We start from the raw sequence: 19,199 nt of genomic DNA on the forward strand, positions 1-19,199 counted from the left end.
TATATAAATACTGTCAGAAATTCGGCGTTCTTTTGTTTGGATTCGGCAAGTACCTATGGTAACTGTGTGTCATGTTTACTACTCTATATCGATTCCTATCGATGTTCAAATATCTAGTGTGACTTCTGTCTAAACAGTTTATATTACCTCAGAGAAACATTAAGAGTATGTTTATTATTTATTTTTAAAATACTACAAATTACAAAAAAAATCATAAATAAGGGGTTAAAATATATACATGTAAGAAATCCATTATCATAAAATACACGTTGTACACCCATAAAAGTCTATGATCCTTTATCTTTATGTATATAACCTATTATACCAGTATATTGCATTACATGTACCTATATAATTTGAAGGTTATTTAAAACAAATAAATCAACATTTTCAATCCTTTTTGAATAAAAGAACAGTGGTATGATGATACTTTTAACAATTTGTCAGAGTTCACAACTCTCGTATTACTAAAAGATAACATAATGGTTTGATAAACACACACCACATGAGATGTTTTACATGTAACACAACATTCAAATAGCAGCATGTATAATATGGTACTTAAAATTTTTTTTTTTTCACTTGATACGTATTGACCAACATTGTAAATTTTGAGTTAATATTTTGTTTAAATAGAGCCTTATATATACATATTTGCAGGCATTCAACGTTGGTTACAAGTATACAAAAGCAATTAAGCTAAAAATAAGTCTCACATATTTGAGATACAGCAAATAGGATAAAGTCAGACAGTAACATGACTTTCACGAATAGGTAAAAAAGATTACATTTATCGATGACTTACTCAGTACAAAAAAAGTATAACGCCTTATTGAATAGTTTCCCTTTCACACTAAAGATAAGGTTTACCGTTGCGATTGATATTATCTAACGATATTATAAATAGAGTTGTTTATGATTCACTTCATTTAAGTTACTTCAAATTCAGAATTTCATCAACAGTGCCTGAAAATACATTCAATAGAGGAAAACTCCAAGTTACTTTCGTGACGTCAGAAAAATACTGCAATACACAATGCACAACGGAATGAGGGTTAACATTTGATACTACATTTGTATAGTGTATTAATGAAGTCAAACGTTAGACATACAGGCAGTATTAACTCTTACATCATAACTTATGTGGTTCAACAAAGATTTAAATTTTGTTTTGAGTAAAGCCATGCGTTTAGATTCTGACTTCTTACAAATTTCTAAATGTGGTTTTAAACCACGTAAAACAAGAGACAGATGAAAATTAGTCCTTCCTAAATAGGACAAAGTGTTCTCCTCTCTGTACTTTTTTTTCACGAACTCTTGTCTCACTCTAATGTAAACAATCACTCCGTCGTCATTCTCCCATATTTCATCACCAGGATAATCATCGAAAACTACTTTGGTACACTTATCAGCCAAATCGATTTCAGTTTCGTCTTCATTCTGCCCGTTATCTAAACAAATTTTGGAGTCTTCATTAACACTTTCATCATCCTCACCTTTTTCTATTTTGTCTGATGCGAACTGCTCATACATCGTTCGGACAAATTCGTGATTGTTTGATTTAAAACCATGTTCTAAAATATATTCTGCTATAAGACTATAAGGTATATTGTCAAAGAAATCGTTATAGTAAATAAAGTGTGTCCCATCTTCTTTACTGACTATTGTTAGTCTCGTTTCCAAACCACACTCCATTGCACATGAAGATTCTAAGTGGGCAGAGAGTTTACCTGTTAGCAACCGATCGTCAACTTTGATTAAATTCGGATTATTTATTGTTGAAGTTGACGGTATACACAGTTGCAAAATTTTTGATATACTACCATACTTGAAAAGTACTGCTTCAAAGAAGTCTTTAAATTGGGATACAATAGTCGATCGCTTTTCTCCATCTAAAAGTCCATCTAACAATTCCTTAACATGTATAGGACTGATGTTCTGCAAATTTTGTTTTAATTGTTCAAAAAAAGATTCTACAATATCACAAAAGCCTTGTTCTATAAGATACTCAAACACGTAATTGCCAGTATTATGTCTACCACCCCTGGTATCAAACAGATTCCAATAGTAATCTTCTGATTCTAGATAGTTTTCTTTTAGTTTGTTAGAATCAACGAAAGAGTAAAGTTTTTCTATCAACACATCTGTCTCTATTTCTACGAAATATGCATCCTTTTCTGTCCACCCTTTTGGTCTACAGAAGGCACAAAATACTCTCAATCCGGATTGCATCATGATCGTTTTACATAAATTTGGATGAAATCTGACGACATCTGGGTTTTTACCAAAGCATGTTAAGCCATTCAAAAGAGATTTGTAATCTTTCGGTTTAACATCTTTTAAATTTTGAAAGAAGAACATAATCATGTTATCAAGTCTTTTCGACAAAGCCACAACTTCTAAATAACTCCCTACGAGAATAGACGTTGCATCATCAATTGAAAGCATGCTGATAAGTTTTTGGACAATTGACTTATAGTCACAGAAAAGGAAAACTATCTTGTCATCAACAGATTGTTTATACTCTTTTGGTCTAATGTATTCGCAAACAAAATATATATCACAGAATGACAGAACATCGACGTCATCCCCATATGATAATAATATAGCCTCACGAATGGTGTCATGTTGAAGAACATAAATATCAGAAACTTGTTGACGTTTGATGAAATCAAAAGCTGATTCTGAAGAACTTTTGGTGATGTATGTTCCTTCTAATTTAAGAACAGCTTCTTTAAGTAGCAACATTATCATTGTTTTACTTTCGAAGTAGGATAATATATCTTGAAAACATTTTTTATCAATATTATTCATATCAAGTGATCTTTTAATTGCTGTGTATACTAAAGCACAATATTGGTATTGCTGCAGCTTATTATTATTGAAACCTTGTTTTTTCAGGTTCATTATTTCATCAACTAATGATTGCGATGCATGTGTAAAATATGCCATTCCCTGTTTTGTAAAATTGTTGTTGCTACAAAATAAATGGCAAGCTTGTGGAAAACCTATGTGCATTTCATTTTGTTCACAACATATCTCTTTAAATAATTCAACACAGATCTGCAATGAACCATCATTTGTTTCAGTCACTTCTGACTCGCATTGATGATGCGCAATAGGAGAAATAAACGGGGCGTTAATACGCAACATTTGAATACAGTTACATAAAGAGACACCATGTTTATTCATATGTTTTGTCAAAATTAATTCATTATCATGCAAACTGCTGTTTTTGTCCAAATTGAAAAACAATTCTTCTTTAAAAAAACTGTGTTTTTCAATAAATTTCCGGTTGTTATCTGCATTGCTTCGTATTGTAATTATCAACTTTGATCTACAAGATTTGTTTTTAATACAACTATCTAGTACATCAAATAATCCTTTGTGTAAATCTTCATTGAATTCAATGTTTGATCTTCCAAAAAAATCTTCTATTATTACAATATTCTGATCATCAAAATTAATAAGATCTCTATTTCTCAATATTTCATCGTTTACAAATACCATTGATGTATGCGATTGATATTGGTACATTGTAGCTATCTGAAGACAGGTTTTAGATTTTCCACCTCCTGCTTTCGCTATAATAATCAGTGTCTTGTACTTTTCTAGGATATCGCATAATATTTTTATATTCTCTGGTACAACGTATGTATCATCTTTTGAGTGTTCTAATAAGCATGCTTCAGTATGTGCTGAAAGTGAGACATAATAATTATACAAGAATGCACAAAGAGCTTGTGTCTCACGCCTAGGTCGTAGTGCACATTCAATAAAAGCCAATCTCAATCATTGTTCACTAGAATAAATTTGACTCTTTGTTTTGTTTGTAATGCTGGTCATTTTTTTTCTGTTTTGAATTTCTCTTTATCTTATTTTCTTCCCCAAAACAAAAAGTGGTTGCAGTAACTATCATTATCGTTAAACACTCCAATAAGAAGACAACTTGTTTTGCTGATCATTCTACCTTTAACGTTTTTATCTATTCGTTACAGATATCAAGATAATTGACAAAATACGCAAAACAGTTATCATCGTTTCATTTGATGGCACTTACTACTGAAAAAAGTTGAAAATTATTTCAACAATTTTGACTGATATTGAGGTTTGAAAGGGGTAGCTGAAGGACGCCTACGGGTACGGGAGTTTCTCGATACATTGAGAACAAATTGGTGGCCTTCGGCTGTTGTCTGCTCTATGGTCGGGTTGTTGTCGCTTTAACACATTCCCTATTTCCTTTCTCAATTTGTTTTTGGATCTTTTGTGTAAAAAACGATTTCAACCCATGTTTCATAATTTACAAAAATTCAGTGGAAAAATAAAATAGGTATAACATCGAAATTTTATTACAGCAATTTAAAAAAGAAGTGGACTAATATATTCAGATATATTGATATGTTGATAGATCGTATTCAATTGGAAACCTTTACTATTTTATAGATTGATGTGTTTAATTTTGCGACTTTTTGTATTTCTTTTGTTCTTATTGCGCGACTCTTTACTTTTAAAGATCACACCAATCCATTATGGTATTGTTTTATTATATGTCATTATGTTATTGTTCTATCATATGTCATTATGTTATTGTTCTATTATATGACATTATGTTATTGTTCTATTATATTTTAATATGTTATTGTTCTATTATAAATATCAAAATACTTTGAACGACAAAATCATTTTACTCGCGAAGTGGTATTAACCATGTGTGGATTCGTAAAAATTCTAAAGAACTTCTGAAAAATTCTAAATCTCGGTTTGTTTCTGAAATAAGTTCTAACATAACTTTTGATTTCTTAAACCATGTATACTATCATTTCCAATGTGAAATTATAATATATTTTTAAAATACTTTGAACAACATAATTATTTTATATTTCTGACGTCATACAACAGAAACAATGAATGTGGTTTTTTTTTAAATTTGATAGATGCTTTTTGTGCTTTTTTGTAAAATATTTGTTTGTTTTCAGATTGTGACACAGTGATGGCTGTTGTGCCCGTTTTTTTACTATTTTGCCTAGTATGTCTGTTTTGTTAACACATCGTTGTAAATATAATAGAATTAGGTGCGACTGTCATGCAAGTGAGAGGTTAAGCGCTATAAAACCAGGTTTAATCCATCATTTTCTACATTTGAAAATGCCTGTACCAAGTCAGAAATATGACAGTTCTTGTCCATTCGTTTTTGATGCGTTTTGTTATTTGATTTTGCCATGTGATTATGGACTTACCGAATTTATTTTTCTCTAAGTTCAGTATTTTTGTGATTTTACTTTTTATCATTTGATTTCGCCATTTGATTAGGGACTTTCTGTTTTGAATTTTGGATTTCAGTGTTTTTGTGATTTTACGTTTTTCCTATGTGTTAAAGGTTATAAATAACAGCCAAACCATAAAATAAAAACCCCGGAAAAATATTTATAAAAAGGCTCTATTTATAAAAAAAAACCACTTCTAACAAGGAGTTGACGAAGGATGATTTCGTCCATATGTAGATCTTGTAAATTTGGTTGTTTTTGGTCTATAAGTTTTAGAGCAGATGACTTTTGTACAAGTTAAAAGATGACAATGGACCACGGACGTCAATGATGATAAAAGCTCACACTTGCCCTTTGTTCTATTTGAGCTAAAAATCAACACGTTATATAATATATCAAAATTGACCAGTGAGAAATAGCACCGATACTTTTTTATAAGTATGAACAATACGAAGGTCATCAAATGTTGAACATTATCTGCATACATTTTAAAGCACATGGTATTACATACGGCTTTGATGGGTTCCATGTTGCTCAGTTCAATTATAGTATGTAGTGAGGTAAAGACCGTAGATTATTTTTTTTTCGTTTTTAGTAATTTGCTATGCTTTAATATTCAAATTCCGTAGGCGACATACGTTTATTTATTTGTTTTAAGGGGGCACTAGCTACGAAATATGTAGAAAAAATCTAATATATAATTTGTTTTGCTCAGTCTTTGATAAAAGTGAAGTAGTGAAATAATCAGTCGCTTTTAGTAGCCAGAGTTGGTTCAATTTTGTCAAAAATTGATGATGAATTATATCACTTGCAAGTAAATAATTCGACCTCATTGAATCCATATTCATGTGAGATTTCATTTAACCCCTTGACGAGACAAATATAACATGTAAATTGTATGTGTAAAGTTATTTAAAGGAAAAGAATGACAAGAATGAAAGTGAAACAAAGATAAATCATTTGAGTAACTGATTCGATCCACAACAAATAATTCTTCTGTAGGTAAAAACGATGATAAACATATATTTTCAATCTATAATATGAAATTACACAGACCTAGAAAAATCCAATAGCACGAGTTTGCTTAATTTATCTATATCTATATTTATGTTAACATCGCTTATATGGTCATCGGATGACTCTGGAGTTCAACTCTTTAATAATAAGATGGCGTTTAGACTAAAATACACACGAAACAAAGCTACATATTATCGAGCACATACCCTGTATATTGTTTATTTTATACTTTTAACTGTTAAGATTAATAATCTACATTGTAATAAATCATATATGAGAATTTGAGCCAAATCGGTGAACATGAATCCGACAGCTAGTGCCCCATTAATTTCACACAGGAAGTTTGACTGGCAAATACGGTCATGGTTCATTGTATTTCCTCATTGTAATTGATGACTGTTTAGTTAACACAACATAAAAAGAGTCATTCAGATTTTAAAGTAAATGATAAAATAGGAAAACTTTGTTGATTGACAAATTTGCATTTGACTTCTCATTGAATTTAGAATAAATATTCCAGACATCTATCAAAATCCTTAATATACAGAGGATTGGATGGAAAATGATTGACAAACGAATGCATCCAAATCTAGGACCTTATATTGAGCACTTACCAATTATATTTCTCTTTCTTTGCCCTGTGAAAATGAAAGACATCAAATTGCAGACAGTTTAACTATTTTGTTACATTTCCTCTTAATTGTTTGTATTTCGCACAGTATTATTTTGTGTTTATTGGTCTAATATCATTACGTTTCTATTCTTACTGAAAATTAGCTTTGAAGATGGAATATAAAAAAATAAAAAACAATCAAAATTAGCGTAACTTTGTAATTTTGTGAAGCAATGAAACATATCTTGTTATTTTTTTACAAAACGCTTTAATGTTTTAAACAACGGATATAAAGCCAGTGGCTGTTATAAAATTAACGATACAATTATACATGCACACGATTTTGAAAACTTATGTCTCTTCGGTGATTCTTGAGTCCAAAATATTATACATACATTGAAAGAGGGACGAAATATACCAAAGGGACAATCAAACTAGTAAATCTAAAACAAACTGACAACGCCATGGCTAAAAATGAAAAAGACAAACAAAAAACAGCACACATGACACAACATAGAAAACTAAAGAATAAACAACACGAACCCCCCAAAAAACTAGGGGTGATACAGGTGCTCCGGAAGGGGGCTTTTTGAAGAAGTGATGTAACCGGAGAGAACCAAATGGTAGAGATAAAGTTGAGAAAACCAAACTATGTCTAAGAATATTTTTTTATAAGTTTCAAAAAATATCAATAAACACGTTTCATAATTTCATGTCAGTGCGTAGTTTTGGCTACTGTACCGGTTTTTGATTGTCGTTTAGTTTTTAAAGTCCATCAGCAGAAGTATTTACCCAGTCGACGAATTAATATTTACGGTACCAATTTACTGGAACAGATAAGCAATTCGACAATTAATGTGATGACTGAGGCCATCATATTTGTAAATCCAAGACTGAAAAAACAGTATATCCTAACCAAACAAGGACAATTATCTTCATTTATAATTGAGATTATGTTAAACTAAAAAATTATGCGGTTTCATGCAAATTTAGTATTTTTCATTTTCAGTTGAAATTCATAGTTCCAAAAGTTTGAAAAGACCAATAACATAAATTGCCAGCTTCAATCTGTTACTGCTCATTTACTTTTATTTCATACTTTTAGTATTCGAACCTTTCTGATGACCTGATATCATCCCTTTTTTTGTGTGTGAGTTTTGTTCACTGTTTAGTTTCCTATGAAATATCTATACAGTTGGCTGCCATTTCAATATATGGGTTTGTTGTGTCTTCTCAACTTATAAGTGATCATTTACCCAACTTGCTTCTTTCTCCTTGTCCCCAAAATTAACTTACCAACTTCGCTGACTTTTCCGTCCATAGTGTCCATACGACAATGCAGTCTTTTATCTTGAAGAGTCAATTGTTGTTGCAATTCATCAATTTTCTAAAATATAATTATTGTTATTGTTATTTTAACTGGCTTTTTAAAGTACAATCTTAATTCTAACATCATTTTACTAATAAGTTATTACTACAATTATTATTGGGTATTCTATAATAGAACAAAAACCCAACAAAGATGTCAATAGCTTTCTAGACATAGACTACCTTTTCACATATACACAGTTTCACTAAAATATGTTGAGCTATCAATTGTCCCGATGAGTTAAAACCAAACATTCGAAAAGACGATATATATCCCAAAGAGAAAACTATCACCAGCGATCCAAGATGAGCATGTAAAAAAATGTTCTATATTTTCCTGTTAATGCAAAGCGCTTATAATATGTTATTAATAACATGATTAAAGATTATTATGCTCAAAGTATATAAACTGTCATATAGTCTCATTTCTAGATAATTTCATATTCTGTACAAACTAATTCGATTGTATTCCAAATATTTAACTTGATGTGAAAAATATCTGTAAAGGTGTTATACCTCCACATCATGGTACGTCGAATCCTGTTGTATACGAAAAAAAGACCTGGGATTTATTTAGTAATGTTTAATCACCCTTTGCAGTATAATTTTATATAAAAACACATATTCCTCTTTTAATAATACCTCTTCAATGTTCTTTTCAAACCCGATTTGCTGAAGTAGTGATATATGGAACTGCTTAAGGATAGTATCATCAAGTGATCTCTGTGAAACATCAATTAGTTTTTGTCTCATCTCATTCTCAATGTTACAAAATTGAGCTATCCGAAGAATAATACCTTCTTCATTAGTTTTGTGTTTCGCATAGTCAGAATCATTGAGTCTTGCTTCCTGCGCATGGCCATACAATGTGTTTCTACATTCAACTAAATCTTCTATATCTTGCCTAAGGATATAATTTGTTCGGCAGTTCTGAGCAAAGTTCATTAGTAAGCATCGTAGTAAGGTGATATCTATATTTGAAGTTGACAAAGATTTTTTTGCAGGACGACAACAATGTTGAAACGTGGAAGGTGTATTTGGATTATGTCCATTTAGAGTTGACCCGTTTGTGTCCAGCAATTTATCCAGTTGTCTTTGATGCAGAATCCTATTATTATTTGCTGGTACAAACCTTCCAGTGGGACATTGGCAACAACGGGATTTGTTGTAACATAGATGATAGATAGCGTGTTGATGTTTATTGATGAAGTCTTCAAATGTCAATTTTGTGTTTGCCAAATCATTTTCTAGAACAGCTGACAGCGATTCCTTTCCGTGGTCGACTATTACAGTTGCATTTCTGTAGAAGTTTTCCCGCTCCTTTTGAGCCATACTGTAGTCTTAAATTAAAAGAGAAATTATACTTTAGGATTAGTTGCTATCAATTACCTTGCACCATAACAAAGTACTGGCAGTCTTAAAGAATCAGTTTTGTTATAGTAATGATATAATGCTGCGATTTTATAGTATGATGAAGTAGAGTACACACAAACCAGCTTATGCATATCAATTGACCTGTTAAATGTAAACTGTAATGTCTGTTGACAAGGTAAACAGCATATTATATTTACCGTTTTATTTAATCTTTTATTTTAGATGATCAGCATTTATTTGTTAAAGTTTAGCAATGTGAAGTAAATCTGATTAAAACAACAGCTTACTGACACCCATTCGTAATTTTCGTGATGGAAAACAAATGTAATCCATTCGACATTAACTTTCGTTTTAAGTTGAATTTGAATGAAGATATGCTTTTGTCTTTTGGGTTTGTTTTTTCAAATTGGTTCTGATCTGCTGAAAATTTTTAACTGAATCATTTGGCTGTCAATGTATTAGAAATGTTTACTAAATTATTCATCAGTTATACTTAAATGATTATACCGAGAAAAAGACTCAGAACTTGTTGAGAAAATCAATACTTTAATTTATGTTACCCTGAACCTCTGTAAAAATAGATTTTCATGTCTACTGACGACTTTATCCGATTAAAAAAGTCTTGTTAAAATGTGATTTGTTCATGTAAACAACTCAGAGACAAAGATTTCCATAGTATATTTGCAATTTACCTGTTTAAATGAGTTCCATGGTGTTCTTTTAATCATAAAATGGCTGCTTTACCGATACAAAAAATCAACAATATATTTAAGTGACGTGTTGTCACAACAAGCTGCACAATTAAAGGTATTTTTGTGTAAAAAGAAAATCGTTCATTCGTGCAAATATGAAAATAATTCGATTTAAAGGGCTCGACCATTAAAACGCGTTATCAGAAGAGAAGACCAGCAATAGTTCAGTAACGTATCAAAGCAGACGAAATATTGTTGAATTTGAACTAAAAAGACTGCAAAGGATTCAGAGCAAACTTGATTTCAATCTGAAAAAATTTGACATCAATGAAACAAATTCTATCATATAATGTATTTCGTTAAAGTGTAATTTGCTAGATATGGGTTATCATTGGATTGCAGTTTAAATTTACTCTTGAATTTATCAGTTTTAATCTTCTCTGTCCGTTAGGACTAAACTAACAAGAACGATTCTATTTGTGTTACATTATGCTGATGTGAAGAAATCAGGTAATGCACGATTTCAACTGCCGCGCGGACACCGGGACTGTACTATACATATAAATTAACTCTCTTGCACTCCTTATCACAAATTTTGCAAATGCTATCTTCAAAAATTTATATTAATTTAAAGACAGATTGAGTGAATTTATTTTACACATCATTACTTGATTTTAAATTTTAATACTTCCGATCGATTCTATTTGTTTATGTTTAGTATATGCTCATTTAACGAATTATGCTGTTTAATTTATTTCAATTTTTAGTTTCGTTCACTGGCCTTTTGCTTTATCTTTTATAGAGACATCTAATGTATTTTGCTATGCAGACTATTCTTTTAGTTTATACTAAATATTCGATGCACGCTGAGAGTCATCACAATAAAATCATTCATGGTACACCTAATTGTTATGTGATGTTGTGAATTATTTCAGTGAATAATATGTAACTAATATACGCTTCAGTTGGAGAAATATGTGGTAAATGTTTTAAATTGACATTTGATTAATTGATGTATTATCAAGTCTTGTCCAGCATAGATGTTGCGTTGTTCATTTCATGTTTACTTTCATATTTAGTTATGCATATATTTTAAGATTGACAACTATTGTTATTTTTATTTATACTGTGTTAATGATCATTTATTGAAAGGTTAGTGATGCCTAGGGGGAACAAGGGGGAAAGGATTTAAAAGAAGGAAAGCAGCACGTTATACTGAGAATGACAGAACAGCTGCACTGTCTTAAACAGAATCTGATATAGTGCCGCCTTGGATGCAAATTTGAAGATTTAATGCACCATGGCCATTTACCATGTCTACCATTTCAGTGTATTTGCCAAATAATGAAGAGTCCGTAATGCCTGTGTATTCACAAAACCTCAATGAACAAGGTACATTTCAAAATTTTGAATCTATGTCAATTTTGTACATAACATTACCAACATCAGCAATGATTAAACCTTAAATAGTGAATATATTGATTTTGGTTGTTTATTGTCGAACCCAGTACCTATTGATGACAATTCTAATACTTTAATAATAAAAATATGGTGTTCTACAATCTTAACCAAAAGCATCAACAGTAACGATTAATAATATAAGTCAGTGGTATGTCATTTTGGAGAGACAAAAGGGGTTCTGAAATACATGAGTAACATACGACAGGGATCTAGTTGGGTTCTCGATTTATACTGGAAGTGGTATTCCGTTTAAGTTGGAATGCCTTCTTGTTACTGGCCAACAGTTAATTTAGAACTTTGATTACTCTTTGTGTATATATATTGATAACACACAAAATAACCCTAAACCCTGTAACTTATGTGTATTAATGTTATGATTATAACAATGGCTCCTGTACTTAGCCTATCTGTCATTATTCACAAAGTTGTTTACTTTGTACAGGTATTCCCCCAAAGGCAAATTGTACATGCTATTTTGGTGCTCAGACAAATTTCAATTTCAGGCGTAGTCCTAGATTGCTTCTGGACGACCAAATAAGAGTTCACAACGAGGCTCGATTGCTTATCCAATGGCATATTCCAGCGGCCAGCTTCCCACAGTTCATTCGATCTGTATGTTCTTTGCAAGTATTTTGATAATTATAGTAGTAAAATAGTAGCTTCAGAATTATACTTTGGATTTTTGGAAGATTTTTGTCTAAATTATACGGGAACTAGGATGACTTTTGATTGTAGAAATCTAGATTCTGTTTTGGGCAATGAATTTAAAGTTGCAAACAAATTATTTGAAACAATTAATTAAGGTAGAATTGCTGGCTCCTTTTGATGATGCAATTTCAGAAATATCAAATCTGCGGCACCATGTTCGGCTCACTACGTCAATTTAGGAAGACATAAAGCTGTGGTCTTTATTTTCAGATTGTTTTAATGGCAAATGTTATTTTCCCGATTCCGATTGGATATCAGATGTTGATATGGAGTTATTCACGTTTAGTGTTGGGAGTGCGTTTGGTTAAGGTGCTTCGTATGTACATCCTAATTTGGTTTTCTTTCCTTCGTCGTCATTTTGGTTAGGTTGAGATATATTAAAGGACATTGCATTTTGGAGTTATAACCTATTGCATTAGCCTTTCATTTGTGGTATGAGACCTCTGCGAATAAGAAAATTGAATTTTAAAACATCTAGATCAAGAAGGGTAATGCATATTCTTGATGGCTTAGTCTGAAAATCTAGTCTTTAATTTTTCAGTTCAAAGCTATGCATATGTAAACAAACAAAAACTGTCGACAACTGGGTTTTGTGTCTTTCGGGATTCATGCGATGCCTTTATTTTTAGATTTTCAACCTTGATTTGAGCCTGCTTGGTTAATTTACGACATTCGAACATCGGTAGACTTCAACTGCCTTAAATTACTTTCATGACATATAGTCCAGCCTTAAAATCAACGACACTACATGTACAAAACAAAAGGATATTATTTTAATGGACTTTTCATATGTTGAAATTAAACACGTTTGCAAATTACATTCATAACACAGTTCGAGTTTATTCGTTTCAAATTTATATATTTATCTTACTAAACATGCTAAAATTAATCATTCGGCTAATATTTGAAAAATTTTCATATAATTGAGAAATGCCTTTACAAATATTATTGATGAAAATATTGAACTCTCAGTTAGATTCTAAAAGGTAAAGTCAATAGGAAAAGGGGTTACCTGCATGTTATCATTACTGATTTGTAGACTACATTATTAAAAGAGCAATCATATTTCTAAGTTTACCTTTTTGATATGAACATTCCTTGCAGATATTTTTAAAGGTATTTTGCATTTAAACTTTTCTTACCCTTTCTTTTTTTTTTTTTTGGTACTTTATGCCTTTTGTGATGGTACGTTTTGTGTACTTTTTAAATCATTATTAATAATAATTTTACAATTTAAGTAATTTTTTTTTAATTCTCTAAGGAAGTATTATTTTATATTTTTTCTTAAGGCGTCAGAATTGGAACAAAAGTTATTAACTCCCTCCTTTAAGTGGGAGGAGATAAAACAAGATTGAGATCGATAAGATTTGATTAAACAATACCAATTTGATAATGACATTGCATAACTCATATCATTTTTCTCTGAAACAGAAAAAAGGCCATGGAAATTTTGTTTTTATTGCAATTTGACTCTATTATTAGATATTTTATGACATTCGTTATCACAATCATTAATTGTGCATTATTGCATAAAAATAATAATTGGATATAGTACTTCTCAATCAATAGAAAGTTATCAGAAAATTCATTTCTTTTTGATAACGCGGTTGTTTTTGTTACATGAACAGTACCAAATATTTTGAACCAGATGGGCATTTGACAACAAATATGTTTCTATATATGGCAATGCATATGTTCAGTAAACCTGACATGACTATATTTAGAAAATCTTAAAATTATTGCGAATAGAGGCATTATTAAATTTAAAAGTGAATTTATTTCATATATTGTACTAATGTGAATCCTCATAAAACTGAAAGCTTACCCTTAAACAACATAATTATTGTAAACAACAAATGAAGACTGTATATCACTGCCGTGCAAATTTTTAACTCGAAAAATATTGTCATATTTGTAACTCCTCAGTTGCTTTTTGCTATGGTATCTTATAGATGCAAGCCATAAAATACTCCCATGTACTCACAACTCAACAGTGAAGACTCATTTAAGGCCATTACTTACACTTTAAAACATTCTTATTCGAAACACAATTGAAAACAACAATTTATATTGAGCAAAGTGTCTATATCTATATTAATTTAATTAATGTAAATATTGGTGTTCATTTTATCGATCGATGAAAGACTTTGTTAAATATTTTTCACAACTAGTCTTTACTTTGTGTTATTCTGAGGTAAAACAAAGTATTAAATACTTTTAAATTTTTAAATAGCATCACCAAGATTAGTTTTTCATATCGACGTGTTTTTCAACAGGCTGCTGGCATTGCTCTAGAACCGTGTGGCTCTTTTGTTCTGATAAAACAGACTTCTTACGGGAGCATTGAAAAAGATGCAATAGTACCACAGACTGCTTTATAGAAAATGTCCACTCACATAAAAATTAAAAAAATATTCAAGGTTTGCTGACTTTGTTTACTTTATCGATCCCCTTGAAATAACAGTAAAAGATACAACTACGATAGTATACATTCGACTCCAAAGATTTCCTTACAATACAAAATTAACAGCGATGATCATTAGCTAAGAAATTTACGACAAAAGGAGCAAATTCAAACTGAAAACTGACTATTCACATGTAGCAGCCAGCACCTGCATGTATTGTATGCATGTCATGTGTGGGACATTTTTTTAATTTATTAAAATAGCTTTTCACAAAGAAGCTATTGTACCAATACCTCTGAATGATATAATGATAAAATTGAACTTATTTGTGTACGTTAAATACCCTTCCGGATCACCTGAGATCACCCCTAGTTTTTGTAGGGGTTCATGTTGTTTAGTCTTTAGCTTTCTATGTTGCGCCATGTATTCTATTGTTTGTCTGTTTGTGTTTTTCATTTTTAGCCAGGCGTTGTCAGTTTATTTTCGATTTATGAGTTTGACTGTCCCTCTAGAATCTTTCAACCCTCTTTTATATATGTCTTTGATTTGTGCAACAGCTACATTCTATCAAATATATTCATTATGTTATGTACCGTAATTTTTAACCTGAGGAAAATATATAATGACATTAATTAACAAATCTATACCACGTTTTCTTTTTGTATTAGGCAAATTACATTTACCATTTGTATTAGACATTATCAAAGTGAAAACTGTAGGTAATACCATATGGTTTTGTCTCATGGTTATTAGTGGTATATTAACGTTGTTACCAGAACAAGAGAAAACATGTGCGTCTTTCTCAGGATACTTTAATATAATCTTAGTCGGCCAAATATCGGTCACGTTGAATAAAGGTTACACAATGTTAACGATACCTTTCCGAGATGATGTGAGATTTATATTAAAACATTAATAAGATATAGACTGAATCTTGTTCGTTTTATTAAGGAATATGGTATAGCATAAGGAGAATATGTTTCAAAGTCTACGTGTCCGGAAATTGTGTCTAATGACAAATTAACTGAAAATTGCAGAATCTCGTAAATAAACATGGGTCACAGGTAATGAAAATCTATTAACTGTCATTAACTTCGTGTAGTGATGTAATACACAACAATTATTTCCCTCTACGATGTACGAACATGCAATTTGATAAAGCAGTAGCATGCACGAGACAGGTTATCAAGGACGAAAACCATCTAGAATATACACTTACTTGTGTAAAGGTCGATAAATACGTATATACTAAATTAAGGCCTGGTATCTATGATGAGTTTATTTAGACGTTATACGAAAACCCTAAGATTTATATTCGACAGATCAACGCAGAATGTGAGAGGATGAACTGACCCATGAATCTTTAGCAGTTTCTCAAATGCAATTTCTGTCTTTTTTTCAAGGTGAAATTTCTCTAAAGTAATCATTGGTTTTCATTTTTGAAACGCAGCTGCAAATCTCATTTAAACAATTTCATTCTTAATTCTATAACAAAATTGCAACTTTTCATACCAAAAATCGAATAGGTTATATAGCAGGGGATTGTTTTTGGTCAATTAAAAAACCATCCATGGAAATAAAACATTAATAATACTTATTATTTTCAAAGAAGCACCTGCTTTTTAAGACTCTGCAGGTTTACCTGTTTAGCATCTTTACTTAATAAAGGATGCATATATACAAATATACAAATCAATGTTGGGTATCAAAAAGTAGATTAGTAAACATGAAGTATAGCATGAGTAATTATGAATTAATTATTTTCAAAAACTGAAAATTTAAGAAAGGTATGGTATATATCATGTTCTTAGGGAAAAATTAAAATAACAAAAATACCGAGGTCAATTCAAAACGGAAAATCCGTAATCAAAGCTAAAACACAACAAAAAAGTAGATATATATTCCTGACTTAGTACATGCGTTTTCTTTTGTAGAAACCCGATTTTTTTTAGCAAGCTAAACCTCTCACTTGTATTACAGTCGCAAAAAAAAACCCCAATTAAATTGAGAACAATGTGTGAACAAAGCAAACAAACATCATAGGTAAATATTTATTGACAATTGATCTGAGGATACTTCGGGACTAGAATTCCATCGACTGCGTTACCTTAACCGTGTTTGGCATACCTTTTTTGGAATTATCGGTCCTCAATGCTCTTCAACTGTGTACCTGTTTTGCCTCAAAAAATATTTTGATCTGAGCGTCACTGATGAGTCGTATATATTTTATTATAAGCCTAGTACCTTTGATAACTATTTACATACTCAACTTATCAACTATGGAAAACCATAAGTTGACCTTTATAAGTCTTTGGTTGTTTGGGCTTTTTTCTCTCGTTCAGATGAATGCCTAACACCTACTGTTATCAATGTATTGTCTGGTCATCTGTCACAATGGTATGGCCTCTTAAAGTTCATCATTAGAATAATATGAAAATCAAGAGTTGTACTATGATTGTCAATGAGACAACTATCTACAAAATTTGGATGATAAAGTATTTATAGGTCACCGTACGGCCTTCAACCAAATATAATGGTCATTATATGAACGTTGTGACCTTACTTTTGATATCATTTCACTTTCTAAGTAGATCATATATAAGTTAAGTATGTAATTGATTAACCGGCTTTAGAGGCATGATGACTTCTGTCTATGATTTTCCTGTTTTACATTTCCACTTAATCAAACAGTACAATTGAAATACGCACGGAACAGCAAAATCTTTTTTTCCAGTTGACAAGACTCTAATTAGGGATACTTGCCTTGTGTCTAACTAACATTAAAACCTCGACATATACAGACAGAGTCTAAATGATTTATAACTTTGTAATGAAGATATTACTAATGTGTAGTGATATAAATACGGAGTCGTTTGACCTCTAATTTTCTTAAGTGCAATTCATTGAGTTAATTAATGGTATATTTTACAAATAGATACTCGTTTATCCAGTATATAACGAAATAACTAAAGTATTTACCTCATTTCTCAAGAATAACCATTTCAGTCTTTTTAATTTGAATTTAGAAATTATCATAATAAGTATCAATATCAAGGTAACTACTTTAATTAAAAATCATTAAATCATCATTTGTGCTTAACGCAATACAAAAAAGATCAGATATGATATGGTTCTCTGTAAGAAGAGTAACTATCAAAGAAGGCGGTGCACGGTCTTCATCAAAGAACAAAGTCACCAGGAACAAATGTGTACAAAGAAAAATTTATAAAACAAATAGATCTTAAAGACAATTAAATATAACTGCAATTAGTTAAACGTTTTAGATTAAATATATGCAAAAGAGGCAGAATAAACAAATTCACCATTCAAAACCCATAATTCAAAGTAAAATTAACGAAGCGTCAATAACCGAGTGAGTAAGCCTCTCCTGCCAGCAGTACATAGCCTCTACACTGTCACGGCTTCTACAGTGCCTCCCCGCGACAGCGCATGGTAACTGGGATCTAGTATATCAGGCTTCACTGTAGAAGATCTTCGAGCAGTAAGGGCCCTAAAGATGCGGAGTGTATACCCACTGGGGTATGGACACGCCCTTACTCTCACCAATCTTGCCCCAGCTATGGGTAAATAGCCGTTTAGATGAAGGTTATTTATCTAGGAGAAAGAAAACTCCAAAATAAAAAAGGGCAGATAATGGTTCATCAGCCTTGGTCGACAACTTATCTAAAGGAAGGAAACCTAGACAAAAAAATCCCTGGCCCTCCAAGTAGGGGGTTCGGTATAGGGCCAACAACCCTATCATGAAAAAGGTTTAAGTTACGGAAACAGCAACAAAGGTATGCAAGTACAAAGTATGTGCTTAGTCTCAAAATCGAGGAAAAGAGAAAGAAATAGAAAACACGACACTTGGAAAATATCAGTGGTCGCTTGTTGCACACATATACTCCAAAGTGATCAATTAATATATTGGTGGCATCCGTTAATGTTTCCAAACTTATCGTTGGGCCAATCAATCTAATTTTCAATATCTAGTGCATATTTTTGCCTGGACCTATCGATATCATAAATAAATTATTTAATGAAATTGTTTGTTTCGTTATAATGAATATGTAAGCAATTTTGCCGCTAATCAACGGAAATCAGAAGATCATTTATTTCCTGGTGGGTATCATTGAAAAGCCCCAAAATTGGCACATCAATATAAAAAAAGCAGATGCGGTATGATTGGTAATTAAACAACTCTTAATCAGAGACCAAGAGATACTGAAGTTAGCAACTATAAGTCATCCTAAATCCTTTTAAAATGAGTTAAACTAATACAACATAATCAGCTGTT

The 19,199-nt window shown here is 31.3% G+C and overlaps 1 protein-coding gene across 1 annotated transcript; it reads right to left on the reverse strand.

Annotated features, from left to right (window-relative positions):
• Positions 1-300: 300 nt before the first annotated feature.
• LOC139501025 (uncharacterized) lies at positions 301-10,438 on the reverse strand. Its single transcript, XM_071289975.1, has 5 exons — positions 10,329-10,438; positions 8,905-9,602; positions 8,191-8,281; positions 6,896-6,919; positions 301-3,698 (listed from the first exon to the last, which is right to left on the reverse strand). Exons 2-5 carry the CDS (start codon positions 9,592-9,594, stop codon positions 1,096-1,098), a joined length of 3,408 nt encoding a protein of 1,135 aa, XP_071146076.1. The 5' UTR covers positions 9,595-9,602; positions 10,329-10,438; the 3' UTR covers positions 301-1,095.
• Between the last annotated feature and the right edge of the window lie 8,761 nt (positions 10,439-19,199).

This window comes from Mytilus edulis, chromosome 13 (assembly GCF_963676685.1).
Source record: "Mytilus edulis chromosome 13, xbMytEdul2.2, whole genome shotgun sequence".
Taxonomy (NCBI): domain Eukaryota; kingdom Metazoa; phylum Mollusca; class Bivalvia; order Mytilida; family Mytilidae; genus Mytilus; species Mytilus edulis.

Excerpts from the sequence above, each read along its gene's own strand:
- LOC139501025 (XM_071289975.1), bottom strand. The coding sequence starts at position 9,594 with ATGGCTCAAAAGGAGCGGGAAAACTTCTACAGAAATGCAACTGTAATA. Across the intron at positions 6,920-8,190 it reads CGGAAAAGTCAGCGAAGTTG|GGCAAAGAAAGAGAAATATA; the intron begins GTAAGTTAATTT and ends TCATTTTCACAG. Across the intron at positions 3,699-6,895 it reads AAGAAAGAGAAATATAATTG|CACATACTGAAGCATGCTTA; the intron begins GTAAGTGCTCAA and ends TCTCACTTTCAG.